We start from the raw sequence: 19,524 nt of genomic DNA, 5'->3' as shown, positions 1-19,524 counted from the left end.
CCATGAGGCATACTGAAGGAGTGGTTGCTCACTAACTTGGAGGAAGCATAGGATCAGGTATCACGTGAGGTATAGAAAGGTGGAGTGTGAGGTATCAGACATAGCCCGATAGTCCCTATTTATACATGTGTAGTTTAGTAGAGGAGCAGTGATTTTGTACAAAAAGTTGGCACTTATAACACTACAACAGTTATATTCCAGTAAGTAAAGGTGAAGCCGAGCTGAATAGTCATGTTTGCTGGTACTGAAGATACTGCAGAGTAGAAATAGGTATAGACCCTGTGTATTGGTAGCAAGCGCCTCTCCATCTAGTTGGAGTGACACCGGTCGGGTGACCAGATTTTCATTGCGCATGCAAAATGCTTAAATGAGGACCCCACACCAGCGGCAAGTCATAAACACATAGAAACTATTAGTCTGCGATTAACACCAGGTTCCGTCCTCTCACCTTGCTTTCACTCTATCGAAATCTATATAACATTAAGGTTAGAAATATATGTGTGGGTATGTTGGCTAATACAAACCCAATCTTGGAACTTACATATGGGATGAGTTTGTCTTAAGCATTGATTGCAGATTGTGAACTCTGAATGGATCAATACTATCACTATTGCAATATATTTCTGTTATATCTACTGGTTTCCACCATACTGAATTTTTAAATATTAGAACAAACATGTGGTTTACCATTTCTAGTAACAAGATATACATTTCAGAACTATTATGTGTATTGTTGTAGTGGTTTGACATATTTCAGTTGTATCCGAGCGTAAGACCTGGGTTACGCGTCAACTATTTGACGAAATCCTGCCAGTTCAATTTTGAATAATTTGATCAGAACAAGCAGGGATTCTTACAGTGGTATTAGAGCTGGTATCTTCAGAACATATGTCCATTGAAGTACACGCCAATGTGAACAATACATTTGCTTGTATGCACGTTGCCAACCATCTGTAAGTTATTAGCTGGCGGAATAATCAAGTCTAAGATGATTAACGCCGCTGATTTTGTATTAAGTGAAGTTCTGGAATAAATCTGAGAACATTATATTATTGGTTTAGGTCTGCTTTTAGTCACCATTTCAGAATTAAATTTGGTTCCTTGGCAAGAGTTTGTTGTGTTATTTCTAGTTTTATGGAAATCTGATAAACTTGGCAAACATGCTCAAACCAAATAAAGATTTTTATATTGAAGAAACTAAGCAGCATTCTCAGCATCTAGATTGTACACCAACTGTTTGGAAAAATTCCTCGAGCCAAAGTTTAATTTCTTATATCAGACCAAGGGGGATTATTAAATCGTGAGTGCTTTCAACTGTGATTGTATTTGCAGCACAAAGCTTTCCTCCTGGCCTGCATTTGGCATCATACCTAGACTGTTGTAGCTGCTATGTTTTGGGCAGAGCTTTGTTTTCAAGGAAGATGGGCATCCTTCAGTTCCACATGACTGTTATTTTCAGGTTCTTCATACCTTTTAATTGTTATGTTGCAGAAGTATTGGTTTGAATTAATAAAATATTGCTATCACTCTTCTTCTAGTATTGGCCATTGTTGAGAATTGTAAATCCATCCTTTTAATGTTTAAGGAAAATCACTATGACATTGAGTATCGAAATTCTCATTTTCCATCATAAGCAATAAACAGTAAAATTCTTTTGTTTTCTCAAGAAATCTGATTAACTTACCATTAGGGGTTTTACTTGGGGTTGAGGAGATTACCATCTAAATTCCAATACTTAGTGTATGATTTGAGGGTTTCCTGCAATTGTTTGACGAAATGCCATGCTAAAGTTTATAAGGTAAATTGATGTTTGCTAATAACTAATTGAGGGTTATTATAGCTTCCCCATAGGGATTTTATGGTTGGCTGTAGTGAGAGGGTTGCCCAAGATCCTGCTCGACCAGTAGTTTGGAGTCAGGGATTGGAGCCATCTCGTAATTCCCAATTTGGTATTGATGAGCCATTAATAGAGATTGGGGCTTTTTACTGGCATTACACAATAAGGAGTGCTCATCATTTCGTGTTTGACCAATTGGTGGAGAATTTGGTTTCATGTTGGTGTGTGTTGGCTCCAGTTTCATACCGTCCATTATGGGATGGGTTAGCACCATCTTTTGCAGATGGGATCGATAGCTGCAAGTTAGATCACTTGTAGTATCCACACACCTAGGACAACTTGGGAGAGGTTGGAGTTAGTGGTAGTGTTTTTGGTACCTTTAGTTGTTACCATCTCCACAATGCAATTGTGTGTGAGTGTCAGTTTGATGGGAACTCAGGTGTTGACATAGTTGGTGTTTCAGTTGGGTTGAGTTCCAATGAGTTTTTTTCTCCATTAGTGCCTCTAGTTGGTTTTTAGATGATTCTGTTATTTATGTCAGTTATTTGGGTGTTGATGCTACAAGAGTCAATTGTGCACAGTAGGGATATCACATAGTTTTATTCTTGGGATGTAGGCAGACTATGAAGTTTGTTTTGCTCCAGGATTTCTTGGGGACAAGCAATCTTAGAGAGGGTGGACCACAATTTCCCCATTTTTAGCAGGTTCCTATAGTTGGCTTGGTTAGTTCATCAACACGACCCTCATGAGTTAATAGTGGGATTTGAGGGTCTCAGTTGTGGAGCTATTAGGCTTTCCAAAGGCCTACGGTGAGTTTTGACTCCATTTTGAAAGACTTACTATTTATATTAAGTAAACAGGTTTGTTTGATGAGCTTATTTGAGTTAGAAGAGTTGAGTGATGCTCTTAGTTTTTATATTTGGCTTCTAGTTTGGGCTCCAAGAATATTAGAGGGAGCATCTATTCTTAGTAAGTCACCCTATTAGTTGTTTTTCTTCATCAGGATCACTCTTGTGTTGTCAAATTTCGATTCTGATGCATCTATTTTTAGTAAGTCATCCCCCTGTCAGGTTCATTCATCATTTTTCTTCATCAGGATCACTCTTGTGTTGTTAGATTTCGATTTTGATGCTCCTTTAATCAATTTTGCAAGACAGGTGAATTATTATTATTCAACTAAATATGTTGAGGGTGCTATTTTTGGTTGGTATTGTATGTTGACCACCTTAGTGTCATAGCTCATTGGAACTAGCTTGAAAAGTTTAAAATCTTGGGGATAAGAAACAATGATTTTGCATGTTAGAATATCATGATATGGTTGTTTTTGGGAACCAAAGGGAAAATAAGTTATATTATGTGCCTACGTATAAAGCAAAAGGCTTTTGAGTAAAAGGTGTGTAGTTGGAACTAAGTTGCACAATGAAGATTATAAACATGGCTCCAGTTATGAGAATTGATCATCCAATTGTCTAATTTGCTTTTGTCGCTTTCTAGTGAGATTTTTTTGTTTGTGAATTCAATTCCCTTGCCGAGGTATAAGGGTTTGAACTAGGTTGCGCATTTAATCCATAGCTGAGGTATTGTGGATTAACTTCTAAGATTTAATATTGTCTTCCCATGCTGTTGCTTCTATGATTGAGCAGTGAATTTGTTCCTAAGTAAGAATTTATTGCTGGCAAGCACTTTTAATCAGTTTCTGCAATTGGGCATCCACCATCATTGGATTTACTCTTCAAATTTGGCGTCAAGGACCAGCTTTAACGTGGGAGTTTGTCTCTGTAAATTGAGATTGTTATTTGCAATTCATCACCCACTTCTCTGGTATAGCCGCGTTGGAATTCATTGTTTATCTAGGCGGCCATTCTACCTACTGATTGGCATTTGTTTTAAGGCTACAATCTGGGCGCTTTAACTGCATATTGGGTGCTTCTTTCTCAGATTGTTTGACGAATTACATCTGTGCCAATTCATGAGCCAGCATTGGTATATGCTCTACTGCTGTGGATGAAGTATTGGTGCACATTCATAAGGCTGCGAGTGAACAGACCTGCATTTTGCATTGGGAAGTGATCTATGTTTGGCAGCTATGACTTCAATCATATCTTCATTACCAGGTTTTCGATGTATATTGTAATTTCCAGATTTTGTTGATGTCTAGTTGAATCTCATACTGAATGACATTTCTTGTTTTTAGTGTTTGATATACTTGCAAGAGAAATTTTGTGTCTTATCAGCAGTGAGAATTTCCGCATTAAATTTCACTCTTTTACTCATGCCTTATATGCTTCTCAAGGTAAACACAAAACAATCCCAAACATCATCGTATTCATCAGTGTTATTAACAGTGGCTGTAGAGCTTGCATGCAAAGTGTTTGATGAAATGACAAACATTTAGAAGTAAAGCCAATTTGGTGTTTGTCAGTGTTATAGCCAGTTGGGGTTATTACACATTACTTATCTCTACCTTATAACTACAAATTACCTTATGATGGCAAAAAAACTTACACAATCATTCCCAGAAATCTAATAAAACATTACAAATTACATCTAAATTTAAATGGATACGTAGGTTTTTTAATTGATATCGTATATAGATGTGCTTTGTTTTGGACATGTAAGTTGACTATTAAACTCCACCATTAATGTTTTCAACTTATAAGCCCTTTGTGGGGATTTTTGGAGGCATCACATATTTTCTTTTAAAACAAAGTTCAAAATATGCATTTCGCTTAAAACAACCTGTTCAAGTCTTGGTGGTGATTTTTAAATCATTTGCATATCTTTAGAAACATTACAGTGCATGTGTTTGCCATCTAAAAGCCCATTTTAAGTCATCTCTAGTGCATGGTGGTGATTTTGTGAAGATTTCACATGTTTTAAGTTCCAAACATATGCAAATGCTTTATTAAAACATGTTATAATCTTTCATCTGCTTGCATTTTGCATTAAGGCATGTTGGGTGGCAATTTCAGACTCATTTACACATGTAAATGTGTTATAAAAACACGTCTTTATGCATTTAAGAGCTGTGTTTTTTTAATCAAAACTCAATAGTGGTAATTTTTAGAGCAAATAAATGCTTTCAAAATATGCATATGCTGCATTTTGACCATGAAAATTCTGGGTGGTGATTTTGAGCTCAAATGCACATGATAAATGCATTCCAAATCCCCTTTTTAACTTCTATATATGCTGTGACTTACTTCCAGCACATTGGTGGCAATTTTTAAATCATTTACATGCTTTCTAAGCACCTGTGTTTTCCTTCAATAGCCCATCTAGGGCATTTTTTGGTTAAAAATGGGAACTGGAGTAGCAAATGCAAGTTCTCATACCTGCATTTTTTGTCTAGAAGCCCCTCCAGGGCATAAAACATCATTTTCAGCTTGTTCTTCATTGCCAAGGTTGTGTTTTTGAGCCCTAGGTGCCATTTTTGGATGTGTTCAAACACAATCATTTGCAGGTTTGAATCTTTCAATCTTTTTGCTAAATTTATGCATTTTATTTCTCCACCATCTACATTTGTCAATCATCCATTCTTGACTTGAATATGCATTCATTTCTCAACAATATTGAGTCAATTGTTTTGCCTATATAACATCTTTTTGGGGATCTTTCTCTATGTCCGAAAATTATTTGGATTTGTTTTTACATTTTCTCAAAGATTTTGGTAAGATTTTTTTTTTTTAAAAGAAGTGTTCTTGTGCAATTTTAGGGCTTTTTTCTTGTATATATTTGTGTTCATGTACATGAATCAGAGTTCTAAAACTTGCCATGAGTTAGGCAAGTCCGGCAAGCAGGGTCAACCTAGCTGAGTTATGTCAATTCGGCAACTCAACTCGCTAAGTTTTGGCACATGACTTGCCCAACTCACCGAGTTGGCACAACTTACCCAACTTGCTGAGCTCAAGCATGCATAACTTAGATGGGTCCAAGCATACACTTGCAAGTTTACTCTGCAATTCAATCTTGGTTCAATAGGTAGGAGGATTTATTCAAATATAACATTCAAGTATAAGTTACATTTATTATACTTGAATTTATATTTGTATAAATACTGTTAGGATGTTCGAGATAGGTTTCAGCTTCATAGAAGTTAAGATGCAAAATGTAGATTTTGGGGTTCTCCAAAAAATTTCAGACTTGGCCAAATTCCAAGATTCAGTACGCCTTCAGCACTCTAACAATGGTTGACTTCCAGGTTGACGGAATTGGAAAATAATGATTATTCTTGGACTTATATAATGATTAATAAATTGATTACTTTATTGATATTTGTAATTATAATATTAGGCTTAAGGTATTAAAAATAACTTAATGTGCAATTGGTCCATGCCTCTCACTTAAGTGATTTTAAAAGTGCATTAATTAGTTATAACCTAGAGGCTAAATATTAAAATATTTTTATAAATTCATGTGCACACATTGTTTACCGCATAGATTAATTAAGAAATGCACATAGACAATGAATACGAACACGAACAGCAGAACTCTTATTATTATTCGCATATGCCAAACAGTACATTATGCTTCGATGATATGATCTGATGATAAGATGAATACAATCCTTCTCGAAGGGGTTATAAATACTTTCCGAAGAACTGTCCCGAAGGAGTCCATCGGCCACATACATGTCGTTACATAAAAACCTTTCCGAAGGGATCCGTCGGTTGATACACAATTTCCTTTCCGAAGGGACTCGTCGGCTGATACACAATTTCCTTTCCGAAGGGACCCATCGGCTGATACACAATTTCTACTAAAGGGACCCGTCGGCTGATACACAATTTCCTTTCCGAAGGGACCCGTCGGCTGATACACAATTTCTACCAACAACACACATTTAATATTATATTAAATGATATTAATTGATTAAGAAGACTCTAGAAATCAACCGACATTGAAAAGTTTATAAAAGGGTTCAAAAAGCTAATGAAACTCATTATTATTGATTATTTTCAATAATTGGTTTTGTGCTTTGGCATTTTGGAGTTGAGACCTAGGGTTTTTCTATGAATTGGTCTTGGGGAGTGAAACTTCTCTTTGATTTATTCTTTCCGAGGGTGTGAAAGATCATCTAAGATTTGCTAATTGGTGGCTTTATCTCATAAGTCATATTGTTCTTGATTGGAGCTTTTTAATCAACATTTTTAGAGGCTACTATCCTTGATATGTGAGGGAAGGACTAGAAATATCTATAATGGTACGAGGCTAAAAGTCTGTGATATGTGAGATTGCCTATTTGTGGATCAGCTACATCAAAGGGACAGTAAGTTAAGACAACAACTGTCTGGGCAAAGATAAAAAGTCAAGATAATCATCCCAGTAACCTAGAGATCTCCTTTCTTTCCTATATTAGAAAGTAATAGCCTACACAGTTCACCTCATGTCCGTGTAGCATAAGGCTGATAAGGAATCTTGTGAATCTATATATAAAGTATAAACAATAAAACGTCACACAGATCTCATAGAAAACAAGACATCTAAAAATAAAATGATCTTCATCTTCCATCTTTCCTTCCAAGGAATATCATCCCAAATATCCTTGGACATAGGCCAGTTCCCTACTTTAGTCATTGCCATCGAGTAATTACAAATATACTATTCTCTTTTTCTAGCTTCTTTCTTTACCTAAATGATGGATCCTATAGAGAGATGTGGAAAATTTAACAAAAGAATGATCATTTTAGAAAATTCACATGAAGCACCAAACTACAAAAGTCACCTAACAACACATCCAAATGTCTTTGGAGGTTTTTAACTTGGGATTTTGCTACATACACGTGTTTGATTTATAGTTTGAGCTCATCCATGTGGCTCTGTGGTAGAGCGATTATTATTTCTTTGGATATTAGACTTCCTCCAATTTAGAGTTCAGTATCCATTCCAGCTAATTACATGGTTTTAACCATAGTTACGGGACTCGGACTCGCCTTTGACTCAGAAAATCAAAATTTGACTCGGACTCAGACTCGGCCTCGACAACTAAACTCGGCAAGGACTCAAAAAATTGAAAAATTCATGAAATTTAAAGATTTTAAGGATTTTAAGATTGTTTCATGCATCTTTCAATCAATTAACATCAAATACACAATAATTGAGATAAATAGAAGCTACTTAATACACATACACAATTTTTCATAGATCACATAAGTATAAAAGCAAATTTCTGAAGGAAAAATACTAAATAACACAATATAAACTATAAAGTAATAAACATAGTGTCATTGCAATGTCAAAGACTCAAATGTTTACAATATTCATGGATTACGAAATCCATGGTATCAAAAGTTCAAAACATATATCAAAATAACAACTAGAAGACTAAGGCTCATAGTAGTCTATGTCCTCCTATGAGTACGCTTAAGATAAGTGATGGAAGACTATAGAGCCATCCTCTCTCCCTGTCTCTGAGCCTAAACCTCATCCTCATCCTCATCCTCACCCACATAATCCTCATCATCAGACTCAGATCCATCACTACTAGCCTTAGAGTCTTGCATTCTATCTCCTTGTGCTCTAGCCTCCTCGACTACCATCGCTACTGCCTCAGCCTCCAAATCCACCTGATCTATCCACTCTACATCTTCATCACTGATGATAGGATCAACAGTGTCTGTGTTCCACTCTACATGTGGATCAATATTCTCTAATACAATCGGTGATGTATTGGTGCCCAGGATCTCTCTATAGCGAAGGTGAAGGTTGTAGTGAACAAAGACAAGATCATTCAAATTTTTCACTGCCAACTTATTGCGCTTTTTCAAGTGTATGTGCTCAAATATACTCCAATTACATTCGCATCTTAATGCACTAGATGGCTAGCTCAAGATGTGAATCGCAATCCTCTATAAATTTGGCACCTTACTGCCAAACATCTCGCACCATGTATCTGAAACAAGAAAATTTAAAATCATATCAATAACTTTGACTTTATCAAACTAAAATGGTAATAGAATTAGAAATTAGGATAAAGAATCAAAGATTTTTACCAAGCATCAATTCTATCCTATTTTTCTTGCACAACTCCTGTGCAAATAAGTCCTCTTGAGCTTTCTTAAACAACTCAATCTCACGGATTACAATTGTTCCAACTCTTGAATCAGGTGACATTCTCTCTACAACATCATAGAGGCCGCTCCACACCTCATTATCAACCTTGAAATGTGGGTTGAATTGGTATGCTGGATTAAAGAAGTAGGTTGTTGCATGTGTAGGCTTGTGAAGTAGATTGTGCCAATGTCTATCAATGACATCTCATATAGGCCCATACCTATCTTGATTCCTTGCAAAAAAAGAGCGAATGGCCTCCTTCACCCTATCCATGCCCTCATAAATGTAGCCCATTGAGGGCTTCTCTCCATCAGCAGTTCGTAGGAGAACAAGCGGCTTTACAAACTGCAATTATTATGAAAGTTGGAAGAGAAATATTCAGCTTTAATTTTTTTCTTTAAAAAATGAACAATAATTTATAACATAATTTTATAAACAAAATAAAGTTGAAATGAAGACAAAAAGGAAAATTAACGTCATAATATCAGCAATCAGTGTCCAAAAGGAAGTCTCATAAAAAACATGATCAGCTGCATCAATCCCTACAATGGTCTTTGCATATGATGAAGCAATCCACTCCTCACTAGCAAACATGTGTCTCAAACCTCTCTTTGAATTAAGCAAAGATTTCAATGTGAGAAAATTGATTGCAAATCTAGTGACCCCTGGATGAGACAACTCCTTTTGGTCATTGTGTTTCCTCATGAGGTTGAGGACCGATATATGATTATATATGGATTGACATACACTCCTTTGCTCTATAAATGTTTTTATCCAAGGGAGTTTACCAAGATCATGAGGTCAATGCAGTGAGTAGCACAAGGGGTCCAAAATATGTAAGGGTGTCTCTCCATAAGAAGCTTTCCTACAGCAACATAATTTGTTGCATTATTTGTAACTATCTGCACTACATTCTCCTCACCCATGCCCTTTATCACATAATCTCACAAAGATATTCAACATTTTTTTTTCTGAGGCATCAATTGATTTCAGAAAAATCGTGGCACTTGAAGAAAAAGAAACAAATTAGTATAATGATTGATAATGAATCATAATTTATAAATTCATAATTTATAAACTTAATCACTTAAGTTCTACTTCTAAATTTTTAATGTCTAGGACTCTAAGTACAATTATCTGATGAGGAGACAAGAAAGTTGAGGAGTGTTCCACTCCTATTAGTCCAACCATCAATCATGATGGTGCAACCCTTCATCTTTCACTCCTCACGCTGCTCCTTGATTGCACCTTCTACATCAGCCACCCTTTGAGTCAAAATAGGGCCTCCTAGCTCGTCAACACTAGGGGTTTTGAACCCTGGACCACAAACAGTAACAACATTGATTGCAATTTGCCAATAAGGGGACCTAAAACAAATTAAATAGAATTTAAAGATAAACAAATTAGTATATTATAAATAAATTTGAAAACAAAATACAAATTAAAATAAACAAAATAAGCATATTATTGTCTCTTGAAAGTTGAAAGTTGAAACTTGAAAGCAAGAGAAGTAAGACATGAATTAAAATTTAAATAAATAAGTACCTTTCTGCATTGAATGAAATGTTGTTGTAGATGAAGAAGTCTCCAAGTGTCAATTTTGCATAATCATGCTTCTCCTTGTTCCAACCCATGCTCTCAAGCAATGGTTGTGCACTTGGAGCCATGCGTGGAACAAACATGGAATTAAATGTCAATTTTTGCTTACGAATGTTAGGCCCAATGACCACACTTGTAGAAGCAATGGCATCCATAGGTGGAGTAGGGGATAATGGAGAGTGAAAACTAGAAGATCCCCATTGGGCTAGTTGTGCCATTTCTTCTCGTTGCTTCTTTTTCAATTATTTTTTCTCCATTTTTTCCTCTAAAAGAGTTTGCATGTCTCGCATAACATCTTGGGGTACATCTTTGCATTTTTTAGCATCACGCCTAGGTATATATGCTGGGTGATACTTCAATCTATTTATTCCTCCCCCCTTATATACTACACTGCAATGCCAACATGTAACAACTCCCTTTTTGTGCCCCGAGATGGCATGTTTCCAAGCCCTATCCCTTGCTATTGCACTTGGGTCTACATCCGGGTTAAATGCAGGCCTAGTTCCACTTCCAAAAGGCTCACCGTGAGCCATTATGTCAATGTGTTTGCTGTTGCAATATGAATATATTATAAATAGAAAAAAGTTAGCATCAAATCAGATTTTTAAACTTTAGGGCCTTCTTACTTTGTCATCAAGATAAATTAGAATAAATTTAGATTCTAAATAGTAGATAGTAGATAGTAGAAGTAGAGACTAAACAAATGTAAACAAAATGGGAAGTAAAAAATATGAATGTAAAACATATTACAAAACAATACAAAGAAATGCAATTTGTTGCTTACCTCTTCAAATTTGCACAAAGTCAAACAATGGAAATGCAAGTAAGTTTGTAGAAGCCTCCTCCAAATGCTTCTTTAAGCTCCTCTTAATGCTTAAGTGCAAGCTACAAAGTAGCACAAACCATCAGCAATCGATACGGGAGAGCCAACCGGTTTGCTGATTTCTCTCTCAAAAATCCAATATTCTTCTCTAACTCTTTCCTCTCTATCACAAGCATAAGCAAATGGTGGAATGACCTTTTTAGGTCAAATAGATGTTATAACAACCGGAAAAATGCAAATTAAGTCATTGATTTTTTTTTATTTTTTTTTTAATGTCTTTGCCACTGGTGAGAGTCCTGTGCTTGGGACTCGGCAAGTCCACGTGGACTCTGCCAGGACTCGGCTAAGTCCAAGTCCAAAGGCCAATTGCCTCGGGAAGTGTGCCTCTACCTCAGACTCGCAAAGTCTCGGAACACTGGTTTTAGCAAAGCATATGGCCTTCGACAATAGGAATGAGTCATTTAAAAATGAAATTTGAGAGAATACTAGTCAACTTGATCTCAAACAATGTATGCTGCTTCAATTGAGTTTTGAAAATGGAATAAACAGATTTCATGTGGGATTGTGTGTTCTATATGGTTACAGCTGTATAGCCAATTAGAAGAATGTTATTTAATCTGGCATTCACGACATGATCTAGCACACTTCTCAACACATCAAGTAGGGATTTTAGCAATAAAAAACTAAAATTATTTAGTTAGTGCATGAGAACATAGCTGGTATTTTGAAGTCTTCTTTTCTTCAGTGGTCTAGAAAACTGGAAATGCAGAAAAATATTCAAGCATTCTCATCCAAGTATTCTTTGAAGATTCTCTTGATCCTATTTTTCATTTAGACCAGAGATCACTTTATAAAGCAACAAAAGCAGTTTAGTTTTCACCAAGGCTAAATATTCTCAGGTTTTAGTGATCACAGTTTGCTAGGCTACTCAATCCCTCATTTAGTTGCTGAAGCATGCATTATTCTCTTTGTTGCAGTGCAAAGCCTGGCTTCTTTATGGATGGGAATAACTCTCCACTGTTTGAAGTGGATATCCAAACAGGAATGCTACAGAACACAGATAACGGCACTCCCCTTCCACAGGTTTGACAATTGCAGTTTTCTTCATTTGTCAGTGCTCTTTGTAATATGTATATTTGTATTAGAACATAGTTTGTTTCATTTATGTTTTCTCAGATTGTTGTTTCTTTCTTCTTAAGATTGGAGAAACTGGGTTAAGCCGAAGATCACTCTCTGAAAAGGGGGTAAAGCAGGGATGCAGGGTATTTCAGGTAATTATTTTGGTATCAGAAACATATGTATTGGGAAGTATAGAATACCTAAGAGTGCAGATAGAGATAAGAACTACAGATGCCTGCACTATATATAGGGGCTTAGAGGGTGTACTTGTGCTGCAAAGGCACACATTAAGACATTACGAATGGGGTTTTTGTTGAGTTTGGATCCACTGTACTTTAAACTATTTTGAATCAGTTATTGATGGACCCATCTTGTGCTTTTTAACAACATTTGATATTCTGTAATAGCACCACTTGTTTAATAATGTTCTAGTTACTCAGTCCGTTGGAGCCATTTGTGGTCACTTGTTGGACTAATAAATTTAATCTTTATCTTTACATAAAAGAACAGAAAAAACAATAATAGGCAGGGAACTATTACTGGCTATAATATATGTTAGTTCAATGCAGGAGCTCCCTACATGTTAATGCTGAGAATATTAGTAACTCAAATGTACTAATTATTAAAGGGTAATGTGTTTAGGGAGGTAATGTTGGTCATCTTCATCAGCTTCTTTCAATTGAAGCCAGTTCTCAGGTTTGTCTAGCTGTTGCCTCTTCACATTTCTAGAGTTTTGCATCAGTCAATTTTAAGATGACCCAATTTCTAGGATGAAAACTGAAATGGTAGGTTTATCTCCTTCAGATCAAACATGAATTAAAACTCATCATATATATTTCTGTAAATGCATATTGAAATGCTTCAGGTTTTATACGTTGGAGACCACATTTATGGAGACATACTGCGCAGCAAGAAGCAGCTTGGTATGCATAGTTTATCCCTCTCCAGTTGATATTTTTTAACTTGAGATATATGTTGCATTCAAGATACTTAGGCTTGACGTAAAGAATTTTGCTTTCCATGTGTGTATCCATTGCACCATTGGACACAATTTTTTTGAAGTTACATAAGAATTGAGTTTTGTTAAAATAGATTTATTTTGGAACAGGTTGGAGAACAATGCTTGTAGTGCCAGAGCTTGAAAGAGAATTGGAGCTTCTCTTTGAGACAAAGGGTATTCGTAAGGTGCAATGGTCCTCATATTTCTTCAGTGCAAAATATATATTTAATATTTGGGAGCACTGTTTTGCCATTTTTTGCAAACTTATTAACAATATAGATATTATATTATAGAATTGGTTCATGCATACTCATTGTGATTTCAATTCTGATTTCTTGTTTTTATCATTCAAATCTCCATCCAACAATCCATCCTTGTATAAATTTTCTAATAAGAAGGTATTGTAATATATTGAAACATATATGTTGTGTTGACACATGTTCTAACAATACGAAATTAGGGAAGTGTAATCCCTACCAAAAACTCTCAAGTAAATTTATGTTCATAGGTGCCTTTTGTAATGTCTCGATTTCAGAGTTCTCTTGCATTGCAATTGACTTTAACTTTTGCAGTGGGTGTCTAGTTTCTTAGATGAGGTATTTGATGTCGCCAATGAGCTTAGGTAGTTTGGAGGATTCATCTGCATCTTTCAGAAGTTATTTCCAACTTATAATGTGCTCTCCAAAAATGTTGGAGAGGTCATCTTTTTATAATAAATGACCAAGTTGTCTTTGTTTGTCTTTATTCTTCATCGGATTCACTCTCGTATGATCAAATTTTGATTTCAATGTCATCCAACAACTTTCACTAATTTTGTGCATTAATGACTTATTTTTAATTATTCTTACTAAGGATGCTAACATTGTATAAATATATTTTACAAGCACCTTAGTATCATAGCTTGCTAGAACTAGGAAAAGAGTTCAAATGAAATAGATTTCCACAATCCATTTAATTTTATGCATAGACTTTTGGTTTTGATTGTGTATATGTTTTTAGCATCAACATTTCAGATCACACTTTGTGATTCATCATCAAGATGTAAGAGCATGCAAGATATGTAAAATGAAGATGCAAACCAAGCCTCTCTCAAAAGATACAAGGAGAGATGGGTATAGGAGGGGGCACACAAAGTGAGAGGAATAGGGAAGACAAGACACGATTGCAAAGAGAGACAAAGAGGAGGCAAAGAGTTTCAAATCATGGATGTGTTTAGCAAGGACCTAAGGTGTCAAATTTTCATTATTTTAATGAAAAGAGCATTTTTGGAGTTTAACAAGAGTTAAAATTATCAAAGTGATTTTAAATTGGAGTCTTTCAAAAGTTGGAAAGGAATAAGTATAAAAAGACACTCTAGGAGCTCTTTTGGCACTATGCATATGATTGAGATTCTCTCTCATGAACCCTTGGGGTTTTGGGAATTGATCTTGTTCAATTCAACCTTCTAGAGGATGAATACCCTCTTGAGGAAGGTTGACTATGGTGGTGAAAGATGCTGGAAATATTGTCATTAACATCAAATGTTGATGATTGTTGAATAAATAGTAGCTTTGGTCAGATATAGGTATGATGATTAATTGTTTTGGATGATCTTATTGAAGATAGATTATTACCTATATCAGATTGTAATGGATCCAAGTATTTTGTAGATCTACATTTGCAGACTCTACTACCAATTATTGTCATTTTTATGTTCGTCTTTCCCAGATCAAGTTATGATCAAATGCTTGACTAAATCAGATTGAAGTCTGGTTATTTCTCATTGCAGATTGGTGACATGTCATATATATTGGTTAAATGCTAACTATTGGTTAAATGCTATCTATTGCTAATCCCGATTAGGGTCAGGCTTTGGTTTGGAAATCAAATAGTTGCATTCAAAGAGACATATCCATGAATGGACATGTCTTTTCATCTGATACATATACTCAAACTGATTGGCCAAGAACAGCGTCAAAATCAATTAATGCTCTTCCCTTTGGAGTTTGGTGACAACATATATCAAATTTAGAATAACAAATTAATATTCAGTATTTATCAGTATTGAATTGCCACTTGCATCCACAACAATCAAATTCTGATTACATCCTGCAAAGTAGAATTCTGAGATTAGTAATAATCAGATTCTGGAAAATAAAAGACACTCATAGTTCTAAACTGAAATAAATTTAAACAACATTTACAATGATCGTGGTCATATTAATTTTGGAGGACTACTATAATGTCCATTTCTTATATTATTAGACACTATGTGGAATTATCCAATTCCTTCTATAAATATGAACAATAAGTAATGCAAAGACGATTGGTTGGTAGTTCCAAATGCTAAATTAATGCAATTATGTATCACAGTAATTCCAAATGCTATAGTGAATTATGAGACTTAATGAATTGATACAATATGTGGTGATATGGATGCAATGATAGTTCTTTAATATATATGCAATATGTGTGATACAGATAATGGAAATGGAATTATATGCATTTACAATGATTATTCCAATGCCAAATGGAATAGAAATTACAGATTGTTTACCGCATAGATTAAATAAGAAATGCACATAGATAATGAACACGAATAGCAACAATAGTACTCCTTTATTCGCATATGCCAATAGATTACATACAGAGCATAGCATAAGATAGGATGATTTACAATGATCTCAGACGGGGTATAAATACTTTCCGCCGAACCTTCCAGAAGGGGTCTGTCAGCTAAAAACAATCCTAATCTACTCATCGGCTACAAAATCTTTACTGATGACATGAACTCGTCGGCTACAGTTTCTACCAACGACATCATCCCCCCTAAAAGAAAAAGTCGTCTCCAGACGACAAATACAAAATATCTGAGACTCATTAACAAAACGGAATACATTAACTGACTAACTACAACAAGATGGATCTATTTCTATCACATCTCTTTCACATTCGTTCCATGCCTGCACCAAACTGGTCTCCAACCCACGATGCATCTGTAGCCTCTGCGAACACAATACTGTCTCCTTTAGTCAAGCTAACATTGATAGCCACTTGTGCTGCCAACTCTAGGTACACTGAGCCAAGTGTTGTTGTACTGCTCTCAACTGGATGATCAACTCCTTCTGAGCTCTCTATACATCCACCAAGACAGCCTCACGTCCAACACGTACTCCAAGTGCCTCTGGTACACAGACACTCCATGCCTGCAGCAGCTCCAGGTCTCATCAATTAGTCACACTTTCCACGACTGATAATCGCAACGATTGGGGGTCTAGGGGGCAATGCCCTCAGCAGGGTCGAGGGGCAGCTCTTTCTAGCAACCATTGATGTTTTCCCTTCCCTTTGGCATTATACATTATTCATTCTGAACATTTTTGAGTTGTCATGTTTTTTTTTTTAGCTCCTTCTGACCTCTTCCTTCTACCTTCACTCCTGGCAAGACTCCTAATTGCAAGAATTTACTAACCTCCACGAGAACATCAGCCACAGGAATTCATTCCACGGAAGAATAAAACACCCCTGCCGAAATCATAAACACCTTTGCCGAGATAGTACTGTCCGTGGAAGAGGGGCTCTACAGGAATGAAGTCTGCGGGGGAAAAGACTTAGCCACGGGCTCTACAAGAACTACAAGAATGAAGTTGCCAACGAACAAGATAGCATCCGCTAAAGACATTTGGGGAGAAAGAATACAATAACACTGCGTAGAATGACAAAATCTCACTTCAATCCGCGGGGAAAAGCATAACAACATCTGCAAAAGAGTGCTTAGCGACCGAGAAAAAAGAAATACCACCACAGGCATAAAGCCATGGAAGAGCAAGATACCACCTGGGTTAAGACTTCCACAGGAACTAGAGCATCATCCGTGGAAGAAACCAACACACGAGGGCAAGAGAACATTCCGTGGAAACAATTGGTGCCTGCGAGGAAAATAGAAGCATCCACGCAAAAGCAAAAAAGGTTGTGGAAGGGTAAGAAAACCCGTGGAAAAACGACACCCGTGGGAAGGGGGTCCGCGGGACCACCCACGGAAAGCTTCCCACGAGAGAGCCTGCTCGTGGAGCAACAGTCCGCGGGTGTTCCTGCGGGCACACCTTCGCTCTCTTTTTTGTTTGTTCAACTTTTTTTTTCTTTTTTCTTTTTTCTTTTTTTTTTCCTAACGTTTTTTTTTTTTAACCTTTTTTTTTTTTGAAACACAACTTAATTTTCCCTCCAGACCTCGCCAATCTGCAATGATGAGGGAGACATTCTGACTTGATGTTTCTGCGATGACGACGAATTCTTTCGTGCACGGTACATTTTCAACTTTGACCCGTTGACTGCCTGAGGCACTTCCTGTCTGCAATTTTATTACTCCATTGTCGCCTACCTCCTGGATTTGATATGGTCCGACCCATCTGACCTTAAACTTTCTTGGTTTAATTTCATTCCGCCCGTCATACTTTAGTACCAACTGCCTCGGCTGAAACTTGTTCAGTTCTAGGTGCTTATTACGCCACGCTTTGCATCTGTTCTGTGTCACCTTCGTGGCCCATTGTGTCTGTGGTCGTCGATCATCCAGATTGTTTCCTTGCTGTCGGCACCCTTCAACTAATTTTATGGTGCGATGTATTCTTTTCTTTCTATGCGGTCCATTCATTAGGTGTCGGATGGTGAGATCTTTCCTTTGTCTGGGTTCTTACTATATGTTCTTCCCCTTAGCTTCAGTCGCAACCGCCTTTCCTTCTTCCGCTTCTCTATATTCCTTCGGACATTCATTTTCCTCTATTTTCTCACCTTCGTCGACCCTTAACATATTACAACTCGGAAACAATTTGTAGTCTTCTATCTATCAATGGAAAAGGCCATTCACCAAGTCTAGGTCGTTGTAACACAACTTAATTTTACCTCCAGACCTCATCAATCTGCGATGACAAGGGAGACGTTCCGACTTGATGTTTCTACGACAACGACGAATTCTTCTATGCATGGTACATTTTCAGCTTCAACTCGTTGACTGCCTAAGGCATTTCCCATCCAAGGTCCACAATTTTATTACTCCATTGTCGCATACCTCCTGGATCTGATATGGTCCAACCCATCTGACATTAAACTTTCCTGGTTTAATTTCATTCCGCCTGTCATACTTCAGTACCAACTGCATCGGTTGAAACCTGTTCAGTTCTAGGTGCTTATTACACCACACTTTGCGTTTGTTCTGTGTCACCTCCGTGGCCCATTGTGCCTGTGGTCATCAATCATCCAGATTATTGCCTTGCTGTCGGCACCCTTCAACTAGTTTTATGGTACGGTGTATTCTTTTCTTTCTGTGCGGTCCATTCATTGTGTGTCGGATAGTGGGATCTTTCCTTTGTTTGGGTTCGTATTGTATGCTCTTCCCCTTAGCTTCAGTCGTAACCGCCTTTCCTTCTTCCGCTTCTCTATATTCCTTCGGACATTCATCTTCCTCTATTTTCTCACCTTTGTCGACCCTTAACATATTACAACTTGGAAACAGTTCGTAGTCTTCTATCTGCCAGTGGAAAAGGCCATTCACCGAGTCTAGGTCGTCGTCATTCGATCCTCCTAGTCTCAATACTCCTTCGTCCAGTTCCATTTTCCTCTTTCCTTTGTCGCCACTTTCGCCTTCACCTTCTGAGTCTAACGACATTGCCTCCTCTCCTACCATTTGTGTGTGTAGGTCAATTATGAATCTTTTGCCTCCTCGCTCCATTGATAGGGTATTTTGTTTTCAATCATGTTTTAGTTTTTCTTGCACTAACCAATTCCATCCTAGAATAGCATCATATCATTTTCTTTTCAATGGAATGACCACGAAGTCCAATAAAAATGGTTGCGTTCCAATAGTTACTGGTTGCACCCTTAAGGTTCCCAACGGTTTGATCTTGTGTTGGTCTGCCGTGAGCAACTAGAATGTAGGTGGCCACAATGTCAGCTTTCCCAACTTCTTCCAGGTATCCTCCAGTAACACATTCACGCCGGACCCTCTGTCGGCAATTGTGTCTATCAGAACATTTCCCAAAATCCCCATCTCGACAACCGCCGGATGCCTTCCTGTTGTGAGTGCCAGAAGCATTGGGTCTGTTGCCATCGTTCCACTACTGTCCC

At 36.9% G+C, this 19,524-nt stretch overlaps 1 protein-coding gene across 7 annotated transcripts in view; it reads left to right on the top strand.

The window, feature by feature from the left end:
• Positions 1 to 19,524, top strand: part of LOC149550827 (HAD-superfamily hydrolase, subfamily IG, 5'-nucleotidase) — a 405,317-nt gene that overhangs the window by 264,589 nt on the left and 121,204 nt on the right. For all 7 annotated transcript variants that reach the window (XM_089786391.1, XM_089786394.1, XM_089786392.1 and 4 more), the window contains 5 exons: positions 12,290 to 12,395; positions 12,512 to 12,583; positions 13,074 to 13,127; positions 13,297 to 13,354; positions 13,540 to 13,616. In XM_089786391.1, coding sequence (XP_089642517.1) covers positions 12,290 to 12,395; positions 12,512 to 12,583; positions 13,074 to 13,127; positions 13,297 to 13,354; positions 13,540 to 13,616 — 367 coding nt within the window. The remainder of the gene's footprint in view (positions 1 to 12,289; positions 12,396 to 12,511; positions 12,584 to 13,073; positions 13,128 to 13,296; positions 13,355 to 13,539; positions 13,617 to 19,524) is intronic.

This window comes from Cupressus sempervirens, chromosome 6 (genome assembly GCF_028749045.1).
Source record: "Cupressus sempervirens isolate cs-2001-9-10 chromosome 6, ASM2874904v1, whole genome shotgun sequence".
In the NCBI taxonomy this organism is placed as follows: Eukaryota; Viridiplantae; Streptophyta; class Pinopsida; order Cupressales; family Cupressaceae; genus Cupressus; species Cupressus sempervirens.
Note: the sequence above shows the minus strand (reverse complement) of the source record. Positions and strands in the feature narration are given on the sequence as shown.